Raw genomic sequence first — 17,648 nt, 5'->3', positions numbered from 1 at the left:
GAATAATAATGAAGAAACTGCAGGAATTTGTGGGAACTATGACCCCCAGAAACATTAGTATCCAGTGCCTAGAAGTCTGTAACCAAAACTGCAAATTCCCTAAATTTCTTTAGCCATAACTAGCTGACATAGAGATAAGGACCCAAGGAAGTTTTAAAATCCATTTTCCAGGCTAGCAAAATTTGAAAATAAACACCTTCTGAAAATAATTTTTTTACTGCACAGAGTATTATACTTTCTCTTCCATCATCTATATCTTCTGCTTTAATTCTACTTTTTCTTCTTCTTTCATGAAGCACTTAACAAATTTACACTTTTTCTCTTCACTTCTTCCTCTGAACAAAGTAAAAATTATAAAGGGACAATCTCCAGATTATTTGTTTCTGAAGACTGGAGTAGCTTCATTTAAAAATGGCCTTTGTCTTCAGTTTTTCTGTTCTTTCCATGGGACTTGTTTAGGTAAAACCCATCAATTAGGGGGTTACCTTTTAAAACGGAATTGTAATACTCCTCAAGGTAGATAACACTTTTATGGTGTACCTTTCTGATGTTCTTTACAATATAATTTTGTGGAGTCACTTACTTATCATAAAGTCAGTACTAAGTAATAATAAAAATGCAAACACCCATATTTACAAGCTTCAGTCCACCATGTGTTATACACGGCAGTAATTAAACATTAACTAGTAGCATGAAATCACAGCAGCAAGTGTTCTCCCTTCCTCAAAGAACTTAAAACAAGGGGAAAAGTTTTTCCTTAAACACAGTCTCTTCTTTATTAGGTTTTGCTTGTCCGCTAGAGCTCTACCCAGGGCTTTATGAGAGAGAGAGACACAGACCTCCACAAATTCGGTTTGGTTCACATCATTCCAGATTTCAAATCATTTATCTATACTTGGTAACATTCTTAGAACTGTAAGACAGGAAGCAAAAAAACTGTGAAATATTAACAACGCTTCCTTTTGGCAAACAGCTTAAGTAGTAAGGAGCCTCTTGCCCTCTCTCTCAGCATTTAAAGGATTTTATACTTCCTGTATTCATAAAAAGAGAAAAAAAAGGCGATTTTTTAAAGGTCATCCTTACTACACATTGTAGCTCTCTTTAAAATTTGGTTTATTCTTACTTTTAAAACAGAATAAGTATGTTAAATTCTTATATCCATATTCATGCCATACTATTTTGAAGAGAAAAATACGCTTAGGACATAATTAGAATGTTTGAACAGTAGTGTAGGAAAACAACAATTTACCAACAAGTATTCCTACTGCATCCAAAAAAATGAAACTAAACATGTTTTTGACACACCTTTCTTTCCAGGTTTTAATGAGCAATGAACACCTATATCAAAGAGAATCAAGTACAGGGGTAAAACACCGGGCAAATATCCAGGAACAAACATGAAACTTCAGATCCAGCCCAAACCATTTGCATTAGCCTTTGGCTGCTAGATGTAACAATGATAGAGAGTGTGGATTTTTTTTCTTATGAAAATAAAGCAAGCAGTTATGTGAAATTGAATAAGAATAAAATTATGCCTGTATTTAATTTTTTTCCTAAGATGTCAATTAGATTTTCCCACCACAGAAAATCTAGGAACTGTCTCTTCTATCTATAATATTCACAGTACACTGTATTCTCAGGAGTTTGATATTAAGTGGAAAGTCAGCCATCTGTTTTTCAGTTAGAGAGTTTATAATCTGCTCTTTTTTCCTGAAGACAATTACTCCTCCCTTTAGTACCAACATTTTGGAGACAGGTATTAGTACTATTAATACATTATGAAGTGTGTAAGATCCATGAGAAAACAGTTTTACCAAGCTCACACTTTCTTTCTGAACAAATGATACAATGTATTTATAAAAGCACTCTCATTCATTTTTTAAAACGCTTTCAGAAAAACCTTAAGAGCATTTTTCATCCACTAGGTACACTGTATACACAGCCACTTCTCAATAATAAAAATACTCAGCTTCATTACGTCAGCAATACCTGAAAGCATAGAATACAAGCTGTCTTCATGCTTGTATGTCTCCCCAAAGAACAATTAACAACAAATATAAGCATGCATTCACTTTCAGCTATAAACTTAAAAACCTTTCGAGAATTCATATGCACTTCATTCACTGGAGACATACCATTATTTGACAAAAATTCATTATAACTACCAGAAGAGCAGATTTTTCAAGAACAGGTTTTTCAAGAACAGTGCAGGTCTCTAGTTGAGGTGAATGTGTGACTATCTCCATGCACGGGGAGGGGGTAGTATTGCTCTGAACGAGCTAAAACAATAAGTGGTATTTGAACTGCTGGTTGAAAGGTAGAGGCACTGGTAATCATTATTTCCCCTTGTTTGTTCAGGACCTTCCAGCAAAACAAACAACCTTTTTGTGATTGGATTGACATGGTGTTAACAATGCATTTAATGCCCAAATCAGTATGAATACAGGTAAAGCTCCTACTAATACCAGTACCAGGATGTTAAAGCCACCTATTTTCTAAGCAACTCTAAACAGCCACATATAAAAAAAAAAGTCAAATCTTCCCTCCTTTAGTAAATAAAGCTAACGCTCACTAGGCCACGTCATATAGCAACCACAGGTACTGTAGGAGCCATACAGCCATCTGTTAAATGCTTGCCTACTGTACCTGCAATCTTTTCTGCAATCTTAGCTTCTGTAGCTCTCTCTTGTAGTTCTAAGTCCAGTTTCATTGTCTTCAGCTCCTTGTCCTTTTCAGCCAGATTATCTTGAAGCTGAATTGAACAAATGTACAGTAAGATTCTTATCCGGCTGAAACAGCTCTTTTAACCACAGCAAAATTGTAAATAATAATTTCTTACCCCCAAAATACAAACACTAAGCATTACAACAAAAGTTCAATTTATTATATTTATTTGTTTAAAGACCAAACGTTAAAAATATCTATTTTAACATCTGACCTATCTGTGAGCCAAGTAGCACATTACCACTTGTATTGCATGCTGTTGTTTTGACTTGGGTTTCTCTTCTTCAGGTACCGGCAGCCTTCTTGCTAAGGAAGTTCAGAGTTAGATAGAATATAATGCAGGTGGTGTCTGCAGAAGCAGCCCTTTTCCTATCGAGAGTACTGCCATCACAGCATGAAGAGACTGTGGTGTAAATGCATAATTTTTCATGTTCATTATCAGATACAAAACTGGTATTCTTTCACATATTGAGGCCTTTCTTTTAAATGGGTATTCACTAAATCTGTTCTTCGAGAGATATCTGAGCTTGTCATTAAACATTAAATGGCACTTCATGGAAAGACTATAGACTGTTATGTTGTTTAGGTGCATACAACCACAACTGACTAGAAGCAATGCAGTGTTCAAATAGGATGGAATTTTCTTCCTCTCAACAAAGAGAACTTATCAGGGCACATTCGTTATCTGGGCCACAGAAGCATCAGAAGCATGAGCTCCAGATTCTATTCATGAAGTCCTGGTTTTGTCTTTGGTCCTCCTTGGTTTTCATAGAGGGTGCAAGAACATATGTCACTGATTAAAAAAATCAGAGGGTAGGTTGAACGTTTTTTTTTTTAATTCCAGAGAAATGGTTGTTAAACAGATACTAAGAATCCAAAATGTCAGGAAGCTAGTGATTAGTACTCTAAAATAAAGAACAAAACTAAATCAGAAACAATTTAAAATGCACGTTTTGCAAGCCAACCACAAGAAAGCAAATACTGTGATCTGAATATCTCAATTGTACCTTTTTATTTTTGGCCCTCAGCATGTCCAATTCTTTTAAAAGGAATGCAGTTTCTGTTTTTCCATCTAAATCTGCAGCATCCTTCCATGAGGGTATAAATTCAGGGAGCATTCTGTTAGCCTCTCTTTCTACAGTACTGTATTCAGGAAGGAAAAAAAAAAAAAGAGAAAGAAAAATAACCTCTAGATACTATTGCCCAGACATTATAAAACTCAAGCATTTTCCATGTTCAGCAGATGCTTCCATGACCAAGTTTAAATATAATTCATCATCATCTTAAACTAAAATGTTTTCTTTCCTCAAATGATTTTTTTTTCCTTTCTCCTTAGAAGAAAAAAATACAAATCACATTGATGGTACACCAAGACCAGAATCTACAATGTAAATCAACACTGACTCAACATTTCCTGGGTTTTTCTATATCAAGATATTTTATCATATATTCTAATTACAATCTATTTGAGGAAGGACATATTTTGTGCAATTTATACAGTATCTACTATAATGAGGTTTCAGCACATAGCTTTAGGATCCTCCATGTAACATACTTGCAGATGAGATGGTTTAACATGCTGACTGCTGTGGGAGGTTAATCTCAGTGTTGAAGACCAGCCTGATTGCCAGTGGGAGTGGCATTGGTGAAGGGTAGGAGTGACAATCTTTGGCTGACTCTGTACTGGGCTGTACTTAAGCACTCGGGATTATATTTGGCTTTTAGTGCAGGATGCATTGCCCTAATGGCATATGTCAGTCCCTAATGCAAAAAAAGGCAACAAGACAAATGAAAACATGCTGTGGATTGGGTTTCGCCCAATAAAACCCCACCAGTTCATAATAAAGATAACAAAAGCAGGTGTAGAATCTGCTAGACAGGTGAGGAATTAGTATATTTTTCAAAAATATATAATAGGGCTTTGCAGTCTTGCTCCCATTTTCAAAGCAACTCTGTCACTTTCAGTTTAGACTTGGTCTACAAGTCACTAAGTCACTCAAAACTGGTAGCATTTTCCCCAGGCAGCTAATTATACCTTGTATATTATGTCACATATAAAGTGAGTATATATATTTCTCAAGACTGCAGTAGAGGGCCATTGCACAGTACAAAAATTAATGACAAGAAATGACCAAAATTAATAACAGAATAATATGTTCAGAGTTTATATTAAACTTTTCAACCATATTTGCCTTTCTCCAGATTCCTGTCACAGACTGCTACAAGGTATCACAGCTCCTCATATTCACTCTTCCAACTTCATCTGGACTTCACACTGCTTTATTCCTGCTTTCTATTCACTCATCACATTTAGGGTACACTGTGCTTGTTGTGTAAAGCCACAGATGCTACTAGACTTTTAGATCTGTTTTAATTCCCTTCAGGATGCATTTTCAAAATTCTCTGTAGAGAACACAATCATTGAAATACCCACAGTGTGTGATATAAACCACTGCAAATATCAAATTTTCTTTGCAAGAGAATACAATAGTGAAAAAGCTGCATTCTGCAAGGGAAGAAGGGCAGATATGGTGAGTCTAAGTAAAAGCTGACTTACTGACTCTTATGTGGGTAACATAATTCCCTATCTTTATCCAAAAATCCATATGTATATTGTCTATAATTTGAATCTAGAAAAACTACATATAGGGATATTTCTTGTTTTTACCTTGATTCTTCAGAACCAGAACTATAATTATTTAGGACTCCTCCTCTTTGACTCTTTACTGGCAAATCTGAAGATTTTGGTGCTTCAGTTTCTGTCTGGATGAAAAATTCTGCGTTTTTTTGAGAATTCTGATAAAACTGAAGTCCAACGCAAAAGTCTTCTTTTTTTTGTTCCAAGATGTGTGTTTCTAATTGGAAAGAGAAGCAAACACATTTTCTTATTTGGAAAATGAAGCAAAAACTTGAGATTTCTCATTCAAAAGTGGCTTCCTATATTCATATTGTTATTTGTAGCAGAAGGGAACAAGTAATTTACTTTCAGATTCACAGCTTCTTCTTCCCACTCAGGAACAAGAGTTGTGTTACCGACAGCATGGATGTAGAAGTTACAAACTATTTCCTGGATTTTTCTCGTGGAAACATGCAAGATTAATCACCATTTCATAATACCCCTTCCCCTTAAATGACTGCTTAAAATAATGCTGACTGTAGAAAAATATTTACTTATCTTTCGTAAAAATCAGCTCTACCATAGTAAGACATGATGAATTTCTGCTATAGAGAGAGAAATTTTCAGGTTATTAACTAGACTCTTATAGTGAGGTCTCTTTCAAATCCATTTTGGCTACAAAAGGAATATCATCAAGCTGTAATTAGCAACAACAAATTTAAGGCCACATTAGTCATTCCTTTGGAGTGCAAGGCACAGGCTCGTACAACTAAGGAACCTGAAGAATGCAAAACAGAAATTGTGCCAAAGGGGAAAAATATGACTAAAATGTTGAGAGTGACAGTTAGTTCTCTTAAGCGTGGCTACTAGATATTTTTAGGACATTTCTGATATCAAGGTATTTAAATGAAAGAAAGATCTACATACCACAAATGTACTTTCATAAAATAAGAACAAGCAAGTTTTAATTATAGAATTATATTAAAAAATGAGAAGGAATCAGCCTAAAAAACCTGCAAACGGAAAAAAGGTGCATATATTCTTCATTTTTTCATTTAGATTTGTAGAGAACAAACACTGGAGCTTTTGCTTGTTTAATAAAGTTAGTGTTTCCAAACATTTTGGATAAATTATAGGGTATACATTCTCTTATCCATCTTATAACATCCTCTTCAAAAATAATAAGAAGCTGTTTATACAGTTGAAATCAAGTAGAAATAGCCCAAAAATACAAATCAATCAGTCTCAAGGTGTCATGCTCCATGTAAGACATTCCAAGTAAAAAATACCAAAGATTGTCTCTAAAATCTGTTGCAATAGATTCCTTTCTCCTTAAAGATGTAAAGACACAGCCAGTGGTACAGGAAACAGCCCAAGGGCACTGAGAGATGACTTGTGAATTGGCTGGAATCAGTTTAACAAGTTCCATTAAAAGCTATATGTCACTACCTTAAAGAAAAATTATGGTACCCACTGCTCATCTGTATTCTCCTAATTCACTTCAGCACAAAGTTACTTGAATCCACTCTTACCATTACTGTAAACTATAACTACTGATTTTTGTACTAGAGAAACAACAGTCAACAAATAAATCCTAGAGTGCCTTCCCTGCCTCTGCTGGATGCAGTTGAGACTTCTGCTATTTCTTTTCAGATTGGATGCTCAGAATCTTTGTTTCTGAGCACTAATAAACATGTGGGGACCATAACTTGATAAAACATTAACATTGTTGTAGTTGCCCATAAGAACCAGGACCTTTGAACATGAGGGTTCTTCTTATTGTCTGAAGATGATCCCTGCGGGTCCCTTTTAACTCAGCATATTCTGTGATTCTGTGATATTTCACTCAATCCTCTTCCATGCCCCTCCCTCTTACTAGAAGGATCAAGACTAACACCACCTGGGTTCCCACACCCTTGATCATCATCCCCAAACCCATACAGTCACACACAATACTACCCAGGTCACACCAACAGTATCACTAGTGCCTACATGGAAGAGCAGCTGGGGGTAAGAGAGAAAGATAAGAATCAGGAGCCTTTCTATAACATCCTGAATATGAGCTGCCAACAAGAAGCAAAGCTCTCTAGAGAACAAGTTGAGTCAGCAGACAGATTTTTATTTTTATTTTTAAAACCAGAAGCAAACATGTCTGCATGAGGAGGTAAACATCTGCATTAGCATCTGCACTTCAGGGTAAATCCTTAGGCCATGTCAAGATATAGGGTTTTATGCCTTTGACAGTAAGTTACTGCAGCTTAAAAAAAATAATTTAGATTAGGACTAGACCTGCATTGGCATTTATTAATGCTAATGCTGCTTCTTCAACCAATGTACATTTGCAGCACACTTTTTCATCCAGATTCAATTCCCTCAAGCACATGGGTATGACTAAGTAGCATCACAGCAAGCCTGTAAGTGGCATTCCCAATGTTAGGCGAAAAACAGAGGATCTGTTTTTTATCTACTGGTTTTGTAAGAGAGAAGATGATGGCAGCCTCTTCCACTCAGAATTGGAAGCGCTCTGCCCAAGGGCATTAAGGTGAGAGGTCTTTAGTCATTTAATAAAGCTGCAATGTTTTTGTTTGTTTGTTTTGGTGGTTTTTTGTTTGGTTGGTTGGTTTGGTTTTTTTGGGTTTTTTTGTTAACATGCTAAATTTGTCAGTAGAATGCTTTGGGGAAGACTTTGAACACTGTCAGATCAATCAGCATAGGGTTGTTTTTTTTTTTTAAAAACGCTTTATTCTACATATAGCTCATTACCTCCATGGTAAACTAAGTGGCAATTTTAATCAATGTACTTCAGTGCTTTTCCTCATGCATCCTGCAAATTGTATTGCGCACTAATTACCAATGCTGCAGACATACACTGGGGAGTAAGTAGCATTTGCAATAATTAGGCTGCACAGGGAATATCAGAGAAAGTGTAAAACAGCCCTGCAAGCTTTAGAAAAAAGTATGTAGATTTCATTAGGTGGTACCACCACCACTGACTCTGGTTCTTGAGTATACTAAACAACTTATTTTCCATATAAAAGAGCAAGTTCAGTAGCCCAGATTAATATTTCACTATAGGGAGAAGCTGAACAGCTGATCTTCTGTATGTATTTATCTTGAATGAATAGATTGTTCACATTGAGGGAAAGAAAAGCAAATGTTAGGAAGAAGGAATATAAAGACACCAGAATTAAATCTGGGAATTGATTGTGAGGGACATAAGGGGAAGATAATGCTGTCATGGCTAAAAACAGTAAAGGCAGAACAGAATTCAATGTTGTTAAGCTGGGAGTGGTTAAAAAGTCAAGTAAAAACATTGAAACTATCATACTGTGCAGGCACCCCCTATTTCTCATAGCTTCTTCTAAGAAGTGGGGATCGGCACCAAGATCAGGGAAAGCACTGCATTAGAGAATCCTGTAGCAACAGTGATAAGCGCACAGAAGGTGTAGATTCAACTGGAAGACTAAGGAGGCAGGAGCTTTCCTTGTTTCACCACTCAGCATATTCAGCAGTCCCATCATTGAGCAGAAGCTGGGTGGGCACCTCCTTCCCCGTGGATGTAGTCTTTCAGCACCCCACTAGGCAAACTGCACTGATCAGTTCAGAGGTTTGCAGGGGATCTCCACAGAACAAGAGTAAGGGAAAACAAACAAAACCCAATGGAACACGCACACAGCACCTCAAAATACAAGACTAGCTACAGATTTGCCTGCAGTCGAGTATGAGGACACTGGAAGCCATAGGTGCATCAAATCAGCTTCACGTGTAATAGTACCTACTGCTTGCTACCTATAGCTTACTGGTATTTGTTTTAAGCTGGTCTGTGGCACACACATAGTATATTCTCATCTGTCTGGAAAAGACTGCATGAGTGAACACCCAGAGGGATGGCAAGTAAGAGGCATACTAGGAAAAAGAGTAAAAGCAGGAAGGAAGAGAATGAGCTCGAGCAAAGTTGACTGTAAACTTAGTAGCTATGACACCTTCAGATTAAAAACATGGGAAAAAATGCTGAACAAAACTTTGTGCTATATTTGAGGAAGTGTAATGTCAATTACTGTAGGCCTCCAAAATTCAGTGATTGACAAACTATAATTTACTGTTAATCACAGAATCACAGAACAGTTTGGGTTGGAAGGGACCCTAAAGATCATGTAGTTCCAACCCCCCTGCCATAGGCAGGGATGCTCCACACTAGATCACGTTGCCCAGGGCCCCATCCAACTCTGGAAGTGGCTACACTTCCAAAGACTGGACATCCATAGATTCTCTGGGCAACCTGGTCCAGTGCCTCACTACCCTCTGGGTAAAGAACTTCTTCCTAATATCTAACCTAAATCTCCACTCTTTTAGTTTAACACTGTTCCCCCTTGTCCCATCATATCTGCCTATGTAAAAAGTTGCTCTCCCTCTTTTTTTATAAGCCCCCTTCAAGTACTGGAAGGCTGCAATGAGGTCTTCCCAGAGCCCTCTCTTTTCAAGGCTGAACAACCCCAGTTCTCTCAGCTTGCCCTCAACAGATGTTATCCAGCCCTCTGATCATCTTCCTAGCCTCCTCTGGACCTGCTGCAACAAGTCCATGCCTTTCTTGTCCAGGGGGCCCCAACCTGGATGCAGCACTCTACATGAAGTCTCACAAGGGCAGAGTGGAGGGGTAGAATCATTTCCCTTGACCTGCTGGCCACACTTCTTTTGATGCAGCCCAGATGGAATTGTCTATCTGGGCTGCAATCATGTATTTTTTCTTCTCAGTCTAAACAACAACACAGCTTCAATGTCAATGAGGTTTTTTTGTGTTTGTATAATACCAAAAATTTTTAATTTTAAACAAGAGGGAATATTCACTATCCAACAAACTATCAAAGCAAAGAGCCACCCTGGCCCTGCCAAACTAACTTTTCCTGCTGGAATAACAGGATACACTTCCCACAGTTTAAAAATACTTGATCTTGCCCCACCTGCAAATCACACATCTACCACACTTGCTGCAATAACTATGCATGTAAAAGCATTACTTTAGAAATTCACCTTATTTTTATTTTCACTAGACTAATTGCTATTCTTTTTTATTGACTTTCAAATTATCTAGTTTTGTTGGTACATTAATAATATTGCATATGTAACCTAATAGCCACTAACTTTTCAAGCTATGCAAATGAAATTAGTGCTATGGCCGAATATTCCTTCGTGAGGTGAAAATGATGAGTCAACTGTTTTGTCAAAAGACAAACATTCATTCACTTGGCTATTTAACTACTGGAACTTCTACTGAACAGAATGACTGTGAAAAACTCAGATTGCTTGACAGTTCACCTTTTACTGAATGATTAAAAGGTATAAATCCTGAAAATGAGTGGGAACCAAAATGAAAGGATTTTATAGGCATAAATATGCAAAGAAAGAAAATTAGTTTGTTGGAAGAAATCCGATTGCCTGGCATAAGTGAAAAGAGTTGGTTTACGTTTTATGCATTTTCAGAATGCCTGTAATTTCCTTTTTCATTCATATTTCAGTTGAAACAGATGCAATACACATGATTTACCTGGATATGTCAAAGGGTTTTCATTAGTTTTTACTTTCTCCTCACTATTTTATCTTTCCCAAAATATGCAAACAAATTTTCAGAGTTAATATTAGGAAAAGTTGCTATACTTTATTTTCAAGAAGCAAGTAATTCCTGTTTCTGGAAAACAATTACAAAAGCTCAGTAAAAAAATACAAGGTCAATAATACACATATTCTCCAAAACAAAGAAGAAGAAGAAGTGCAGCTTTACTTGTCTTTGGACTTACTACAGATTTACTTATGTTAGGAATTATTTAGACCTTTAGTGTAGTATACTGAGAACCAATATCTTGCAATGAAGAGCAAATGGTTGTCCCTTCATGAAGCACTTTTTCTAATGTTTAAAGAAAACTGGGCAAAATTCAAGATGATTATTCAGCAGGACTCTAAAATCTCACTAAAGCACTTCTGTAGCACGGCAGAATGGCAGTCACAGCAACCTGATTAAAAGCAAAGACTGAGCTCAGAGTAGTTTTGTAATACAAAGCTAATTCCTTTTATTTCTTAGTGTTCTACCCGGCCAAAATACCATGTACAACCAGCCAAGCCTTTGCAGTAACAAAGAGGAAATCACTATGTAGATGCATTGGATGTTCAGTGCCCCAACAGTACATGACCACAGTGCTCTGCTGAGAGCATTGTGGGTCAACTCAGAAGAATGAGGACTATCGACTTACTTTTAAGTAACTCTTATTCATAAAAGTTCCGGATTTCTCTCTGAGATAGGATATCTGTACTCACTTCAAGATACAGAAGACGGAGATTCACCGAAATAAGCCTTGGGAACAATATTTTCTGGAAACTCTCACAGATATGCATAAGTACTGTGACAGTCATTTTAAAGCCATCAAAATTGAGGCACACAGTAATGAAGTAAGTGTACTGAGGTCATTGAGCAAGCCATTTGTCTTGATTCCAGCCAGGACAGGGTTAACTTTTTGTAGTAGCCTGAAGGGGGCATGGCTAAGATGAGAAGGTTATTCTATACCACCTCACATCACTGCCGAGGGCAGGGGGAAGGGAGTCTCTTCCAGGGAGAAGCGGCTCCTTTTCTGGTTGAGAAAATGCAGTGGAGGGAGCTGTCTGGTATTGTCTATTATTGCAGAGAGCTGGGGGGAGGGAGGGAGGCATCCGTGTGAATAATTTCTTCTCTTATACCTTCTGTCATTAGTATTGTTGATGCTACTGTTTGTTTTCTTATCTCATTGCTGTTTCCAGTAAATTGTTCTTATCTCAACCTGTGATCTTTGCCTTTTGTGCTTCCCATTGGAGGTGGGAGGGGGAACAGTATGTGTTTTTTTAGTGGGAGTACTAAATTGGAGAACACCATTCCTAAACCGTGACAGCCTTTTTGGTGCCCGATGTGAGGCACAAAGGCTTGAGATAATAACAGATCTGCCCACAGCAGCTTGGAAACAAATTTGATCTAAGCATTTACTGTATTAGGTATGGAGCTACTGGTCACAATGGTGCTTGGTCTGTTCATGGGGTTGTGGTACCTGACCCTGTATATACTGCCATATCTGCTCCTCGCGATGATCTTTTTCAGAGCAGGGAGAGGGATCAGGATTGCTTTGTTGATGTACTGTGAAATATCAGCTTATGACATGATAACATCATAGGCAATGAGGGTCGTTTGGGATATGTGTTCAGTATTGCTCTCCTACCCTTACCTCGGGCAGGCGCTGAGAGTCCATTAATAACCATACTCAGTCTGTGGGAAGAACAAGGGAGGGTGATTCTCCCCAGCTTTTCACCCCTTTTTCCTCCTTCAGGCCTGTTACAAGAGATTTTGAGAATTCTGAATTCCCTTTGGAGGTTAAGGAAAGCATTATCTTGTTCCAAAGTCTGCCAGGTCTCCTCAGTGTGGTCCACAACATGTTTAGAGTCAAGAAAGAGATTTCTAGGAAGGTCATTCAGAGATTTGCTCTGAGGGTGGATAGTGACTAATTGCATGGAATGGGGGAGAAAATGGATCAGTCTGGGGGGAAATATTTGCAAGGAGAATGCTGTGACAACTCCAGAGAGGGGCAACTTATTGCAATATGTTGGGCCCTGGCTACTATATGTCGAACACTGCTCAATGCTAGACAGCACCCTCAGGGGAAGAAGGAGGAAACCAGACACCAACGGGCACCAACAGGCACCGCGACCACTCAAACTGCAGGGGAACAACCTGAACCAGGGGAACAACCTGTGCCAGTAGTAGTCACTCCCATACAGAAGAAGAAATCCAAGACCAAATCAGTTCACTTAGTGAGGGATGAAGAGGAAGCAGGGGCCTCAGAACAGGAGCAAGAGGCAGGGCCAGAGATAATCAGCCGATCCCCATCCCTGGGTGAGCTGTGAGATATATGAAAAGATTTCAGCCACCAGTTGGGAGAGCCCCTGGTGACCTGGCTGATGCTGGGATATCACTAGATGGTAGTGAAGCCAAGCAACCACGATCCCTGTCCCAGGGCATGGGTGATTGGGAAGAGGACAGAAACTCTCTGCCTCTGGAGGCGACTCCTGTCAAGCATGAGGGAAAGGTATTCTCTCAAGGATGGGGTGTCCAAGCAGGTGGAAGGACATGAAGAAAAGTATCCAGTACCTGAGAGAACTGGCTGTGCTGGAGGTAGTCTATAGGGATACAAACAACGAGCACTCCCCACAATTCATGTGGCAGAACTTTGTACAGAGAATGCCATCACTGTGCGCCAACTCATTGGCATTGATGTCAATGAAAGAAGGAGAACAAACAGTACTTCAGGTGACTACCCAACTCTGGCAATATGAAAAGCATCTTTTCTCCTCCCTACTGATCTGGGCTTTGGTGTGGAAAGACTGTTCAAGACTGTGGAGAGATTTGAAAGACTCGAGCAAGTTAGAGAGGAAAGGTCCCATGCCCCACCAGTACAGACCAGAGTCTCTGCTATTGGGAGCAAGCACCCCCCTGCTCGAGAGAGAGGGGACACACCACGAGCTAACCTGTGGTTTTACCTGCACCATGGAGAGGACATGAGGAAGCAGGATGGAAAACCCACCTCTGCCCCAGCAGCACAGGTACAAGAGCTGAGAGGAAGAACAACCACCACAGGAAATTCTTCAAGTATAAATGCAGCTTCAGTTTCCAGAGGGCAAGTCCTCAGACAGAGTAGGAGGGCGGATGTTACTTCTGATCCTCTTGAAGGGACTGCCAGGTCACACTTACAAATGAGCAATGAGTACTGTGAGCAGGACTAAAGGGGCCCTGTCTCCAGACAGGTGGAGGAAAGGGACAATCAGACCTGCTGGAGTGGGTGGATCTGATTGCTTGGCACATCAGACCCAAAAGAGTATAAGGCTTCAGTTGACACAGGTGCCCAATGAACTCTGATGCCATCAAGATATGTGGGGCAGAATCCATCTGTATTTTTGGAGTGATAGGGGATCCCAACACCTGACTGTACTGGAAGCTGAAATAAGCCTGACCAGGAACAAATGGCAAACACAGCCCATTGTGACTGGCCCAGAGGCCCTGTGCATCCTTGGCATAAATTACCTCAGGAGGGGGTATTTCAAGGACCCAAAAGGACGTCATTGGGCTTTGGGGACAGCTGCTGTGGAGAAGAGGCAATTAGACAGCTGAATACCTTGCCTGGTCTCTCAGAGGACCCTCTGCTTTGGGACTCCTGAGGGTTGAAGAACAACAGGCACCAATTGCTACCCCAACAGCACACTGTCGACACCTCCACACCAACCAGGGCTCTGTGACCCCCATCCATGAGATGATTCGTGAACTGGAAAGCCAGGGAATGCTCAGCAAAACTCACTCACCCTTTTATAGTCCTACTTGGCCAGTGCATTAGTCCAATGGAGAGTAGAGACTGAGTGTAGATTATTGTGGCCTGAACAACATCACACCTCAACTGAGTGATGCTGTGCCGGACACGCTGGAACTTCAGTAGGAACTGGAGTCCAAGAGGCAGCAAAATGGTGCCACCATTGACATTGCTAATGCATTCTTCTCCACTCCTTTAGCAGCAGAGGGCAGGCCACAATTTGCTTTCACCTGGAAGGGCGTCCAGCACACCTGGAACCGACTGCCCCACGGGTGTAAACACAGTCCCACTATTTACCATGGACTGATCCAGACTGCACTGGAAAAGGGTGAGGCTCCAGAACACTCACAGTATATTGATGACATCATTCTCTGGGGCAACACAGCAGAGGACGTTTTTGAGACAGGGGAGAAGATAATCCATATCCACCTGAAGGCTGGTTTTGCCATAAACCAAAGTAAGGTCAAGGGACCTGCCGAGGAAATTCAGTTTTTAGGAGTAAAATGGCAAGATGGATGTCATCAGATTTCAATGGACACAGTCAACAAAAGAGCAGCTATGTCCCCATCAACCAGGAAGAAGGAAACACAGGCTCTTCTAGGTGCTGTGAGGTTTTGGAGGATGCATATTCCAGATTACAGTCAGATTGTAAGCCTTCTTTATCATATGACATGAAGGAAGAACAGTTTTAAGTGGGGTCCTGAACAACAACAACCTTTCGAAAAATTAAACAGGAGCTTGTTCATGCAGTAGCCCTTGGGCCAGTCAGGACAGGACAAGATGTGAAAAACGTTCTCTACACTGCAGCCAGGGAGAATGGTCCTTCCTGGAGTCTCTGGCAAAAAGTACCCAGGGACACTCAAGGATGAAGTCTGGGGTTCTGGAGCTGGGGATACAAAGGATCCAAGGCCTGTTACACCCCAACTGAAAAAGAGATACTGGCTGCTTATGAAGGGGTTTGAGCTGCTTCAGAAGGGATTGGAAGTGAAGCATAGCTCCTCCTGGCACCCTGACTGCCAGTGCTGGGCTGGATGTGCAAAGGGAAAGTCCCTTCCACACATCATGCCACTGATGCTATGTAGAGTAAGTGGGTCGTGCTGATCACACAGCAAGCTTGAACAGGAAAATGCAATTGCCCAGTGATTTTGAACATCATTACTAAGTGGTCTGATGGTGTGGCAGTTTGAGCCACATCAGAAATCCAAAATCCAATTTTCAGGCTTCCCCACCCCTTCCCACAGATGGCGAAAATTTTGGATTATCATCAGAAGATGATGAGAAGAAGGTGACATGCTGAGAAGGCCCCATCATATAATCAGCAACCAGAAAATGAAAAGTGATACAGTCTCTTTACTGATGGTTCCTGCAGTATTGTAGGGATACATGGAAAATGGAAAGCTGCCATATGGAGTTCTACACGGCAAGTTGCAGAAGCTATTGAGGGACAAGGTGGATCAAGTCAGGCTGCAGAGCTGAAACCTGTCCAGCTGGCTTCAGGTATCGCCGAGTAAGAGAAATGGCCAGCGCTCTACCTCTACATTGACTCCTGGATGGTAGCAAATGCTCTGTGGGGTTGGCTGGACTGAGGGAAAAAGACCAATTGGCAGCACAGAGGTAAATCCATCTGCGCTGCTGAATTGTGGCAAGACATCACTGCCCAGGTAGAGAAGTTAGCTGTAAAAGTGTGTCATGTAGATGCACACGCACCCAAGAGTTGGGCTACTGAAGCACATCACAAGAACGGACAGGTGGAATGATTTGCCAAGATTAAAGTGTCTCAGGTGGATCTGGACTGGCAACATAGGGGTGAATTATTTCTGGCTCAGTGGGCCCATGATGCCTCAGGTCATTAGGGAAGAGATGCAACATACAGATAGGCTCATGATCAAGGGGTGGACTTAACCATGGACACTATCTCCCACCTTATCCATAACTGTGAAACATGTGCTGCAATCAAGCAGGCCAAGCAGGTAAAGCGTCTGTAGAGATGTGCAGTATGCAATACATACAAACTTCCTGTAACTTCAGTATTAGGCAGAATAAATAAAATAACCTTTTTTAAAATTATATTGACTATCATTCTAGTACAGAGAACTTCCAAACAATTAAAACTGTTCTAGAAGTCAGTTAGGTGAGCAGAACAATACAATTCAAATGCTTGGTTTTTTGCCTACAGAGAATCACTTAAGTTGTTCAAAAAAAACAAACAAAGAGAACAATGTATTCTTACTGGAATTTTGTTGAGAAAGTTATCTGCAAATGAAATAAGAAAAACCAAATTTACATATGCATTAACGTATTTGTTTGCTCTATATCCCGTAACATATACACACACCAAAAAAAGAGGCTTGAAAATATTTTGTCTGCTAAAATACATACAAAACTCAGAAGTGTAATGGTTTTTTTAAAGGTTTTTCATTCCTTAAAGGAATCTGAAGAGAACAGTGAATTCTGTGTTAGCAATTTAAGTGGGGGACATCTGTGTTACTTTGAATGCTTCTTTATTCACCTGTACTTGAGTGGAACCCAGCAACACCTGTCATAAAGAAATAAATTCAGAAGATTAGGAACAGTTTGAGTTATTCTGGAAAAGGCAATTTTTTACAATTCTCTGAGGATTCTGATTATTTTAGTAATGATGTTTCCCTTGTCTGTCTCTCTCACTAAGTCTTTTGTCCTCCTCTTTTGCATCTAAACAGAAATTGTGTAGAAACTGTTGAATATTTAAAACAGAAAAATGCTTCTCTGTCTTTAAAATATGTGTCCAATCATTACTTTGGTATTCACTGCAGTTAATCGTGATGCATTTATTAATGTGTAAATACTAGACATTTCCTTTGGCATTCCACTCTCCGTTTGCAATTCATTAACATATTGTTATTTTAAAATACTAGTCTCTGAGAAGACATCAGATTTTCATTGGATTGGTCTCACACTTG

General features: G+C 39.7%; 1 protein-coding gene across 4 annotated transcripts in view; it reads right to left on the bottom strand.

The window, feature by feature from the left end:
• MIPOL1 (mirror-image polydactyly 1) overlaps positions 1 to 17,648 on the bottom strand; it is a 188,782-nt gene that overhangs the window by 131,111 nt on the left and 40,023 nt on the right. For all 4 annotated transcript variants that reach the window (XM_064658645.1, XM_064658644.1, XM_064658643.1 and 1 more), the window contains 3 exons: positions 5,393 to 5,579; positions 3,732 to 3,867; positions 2,647 to 2,752 (listed from right to left, as the gene is read on the bottom strand). In XM_064658645.1, coding sequence (XP_064514715.1) covers positions 2,647 to 2,752; positions 3,732 to 3,867; positions 5,393 to 5,579 — 429 coding nt within the window. The remainder of the gene's footprint in view (positions 1 to 2,646; positions 2,753 to 3,731; positions 3,868 to 5,392; positions 5,580 to 17,648) is intronic.

The sequence above is a fragment of the Pseudopipra pipra genome, chromosome 6 (assembly GCF_036250125.1).
Source record: "Pseudopipra pipra isolate bDixPip1 chromosome 6, bDixPip1.hap1, whole genome shotgun sequence".
NCBI classification, from domain to species: Eukaryota; Metazoa; Chordata; class Aves; order Passeriformes; family Pipridae; genus Pseudopipra; species Pseudopipra pipra.
The sequence above is the reverse complement of the archived record's forward strand: the minus strand, read 5'-3'. Positions and strand labels throughout refer to the sequence as shown.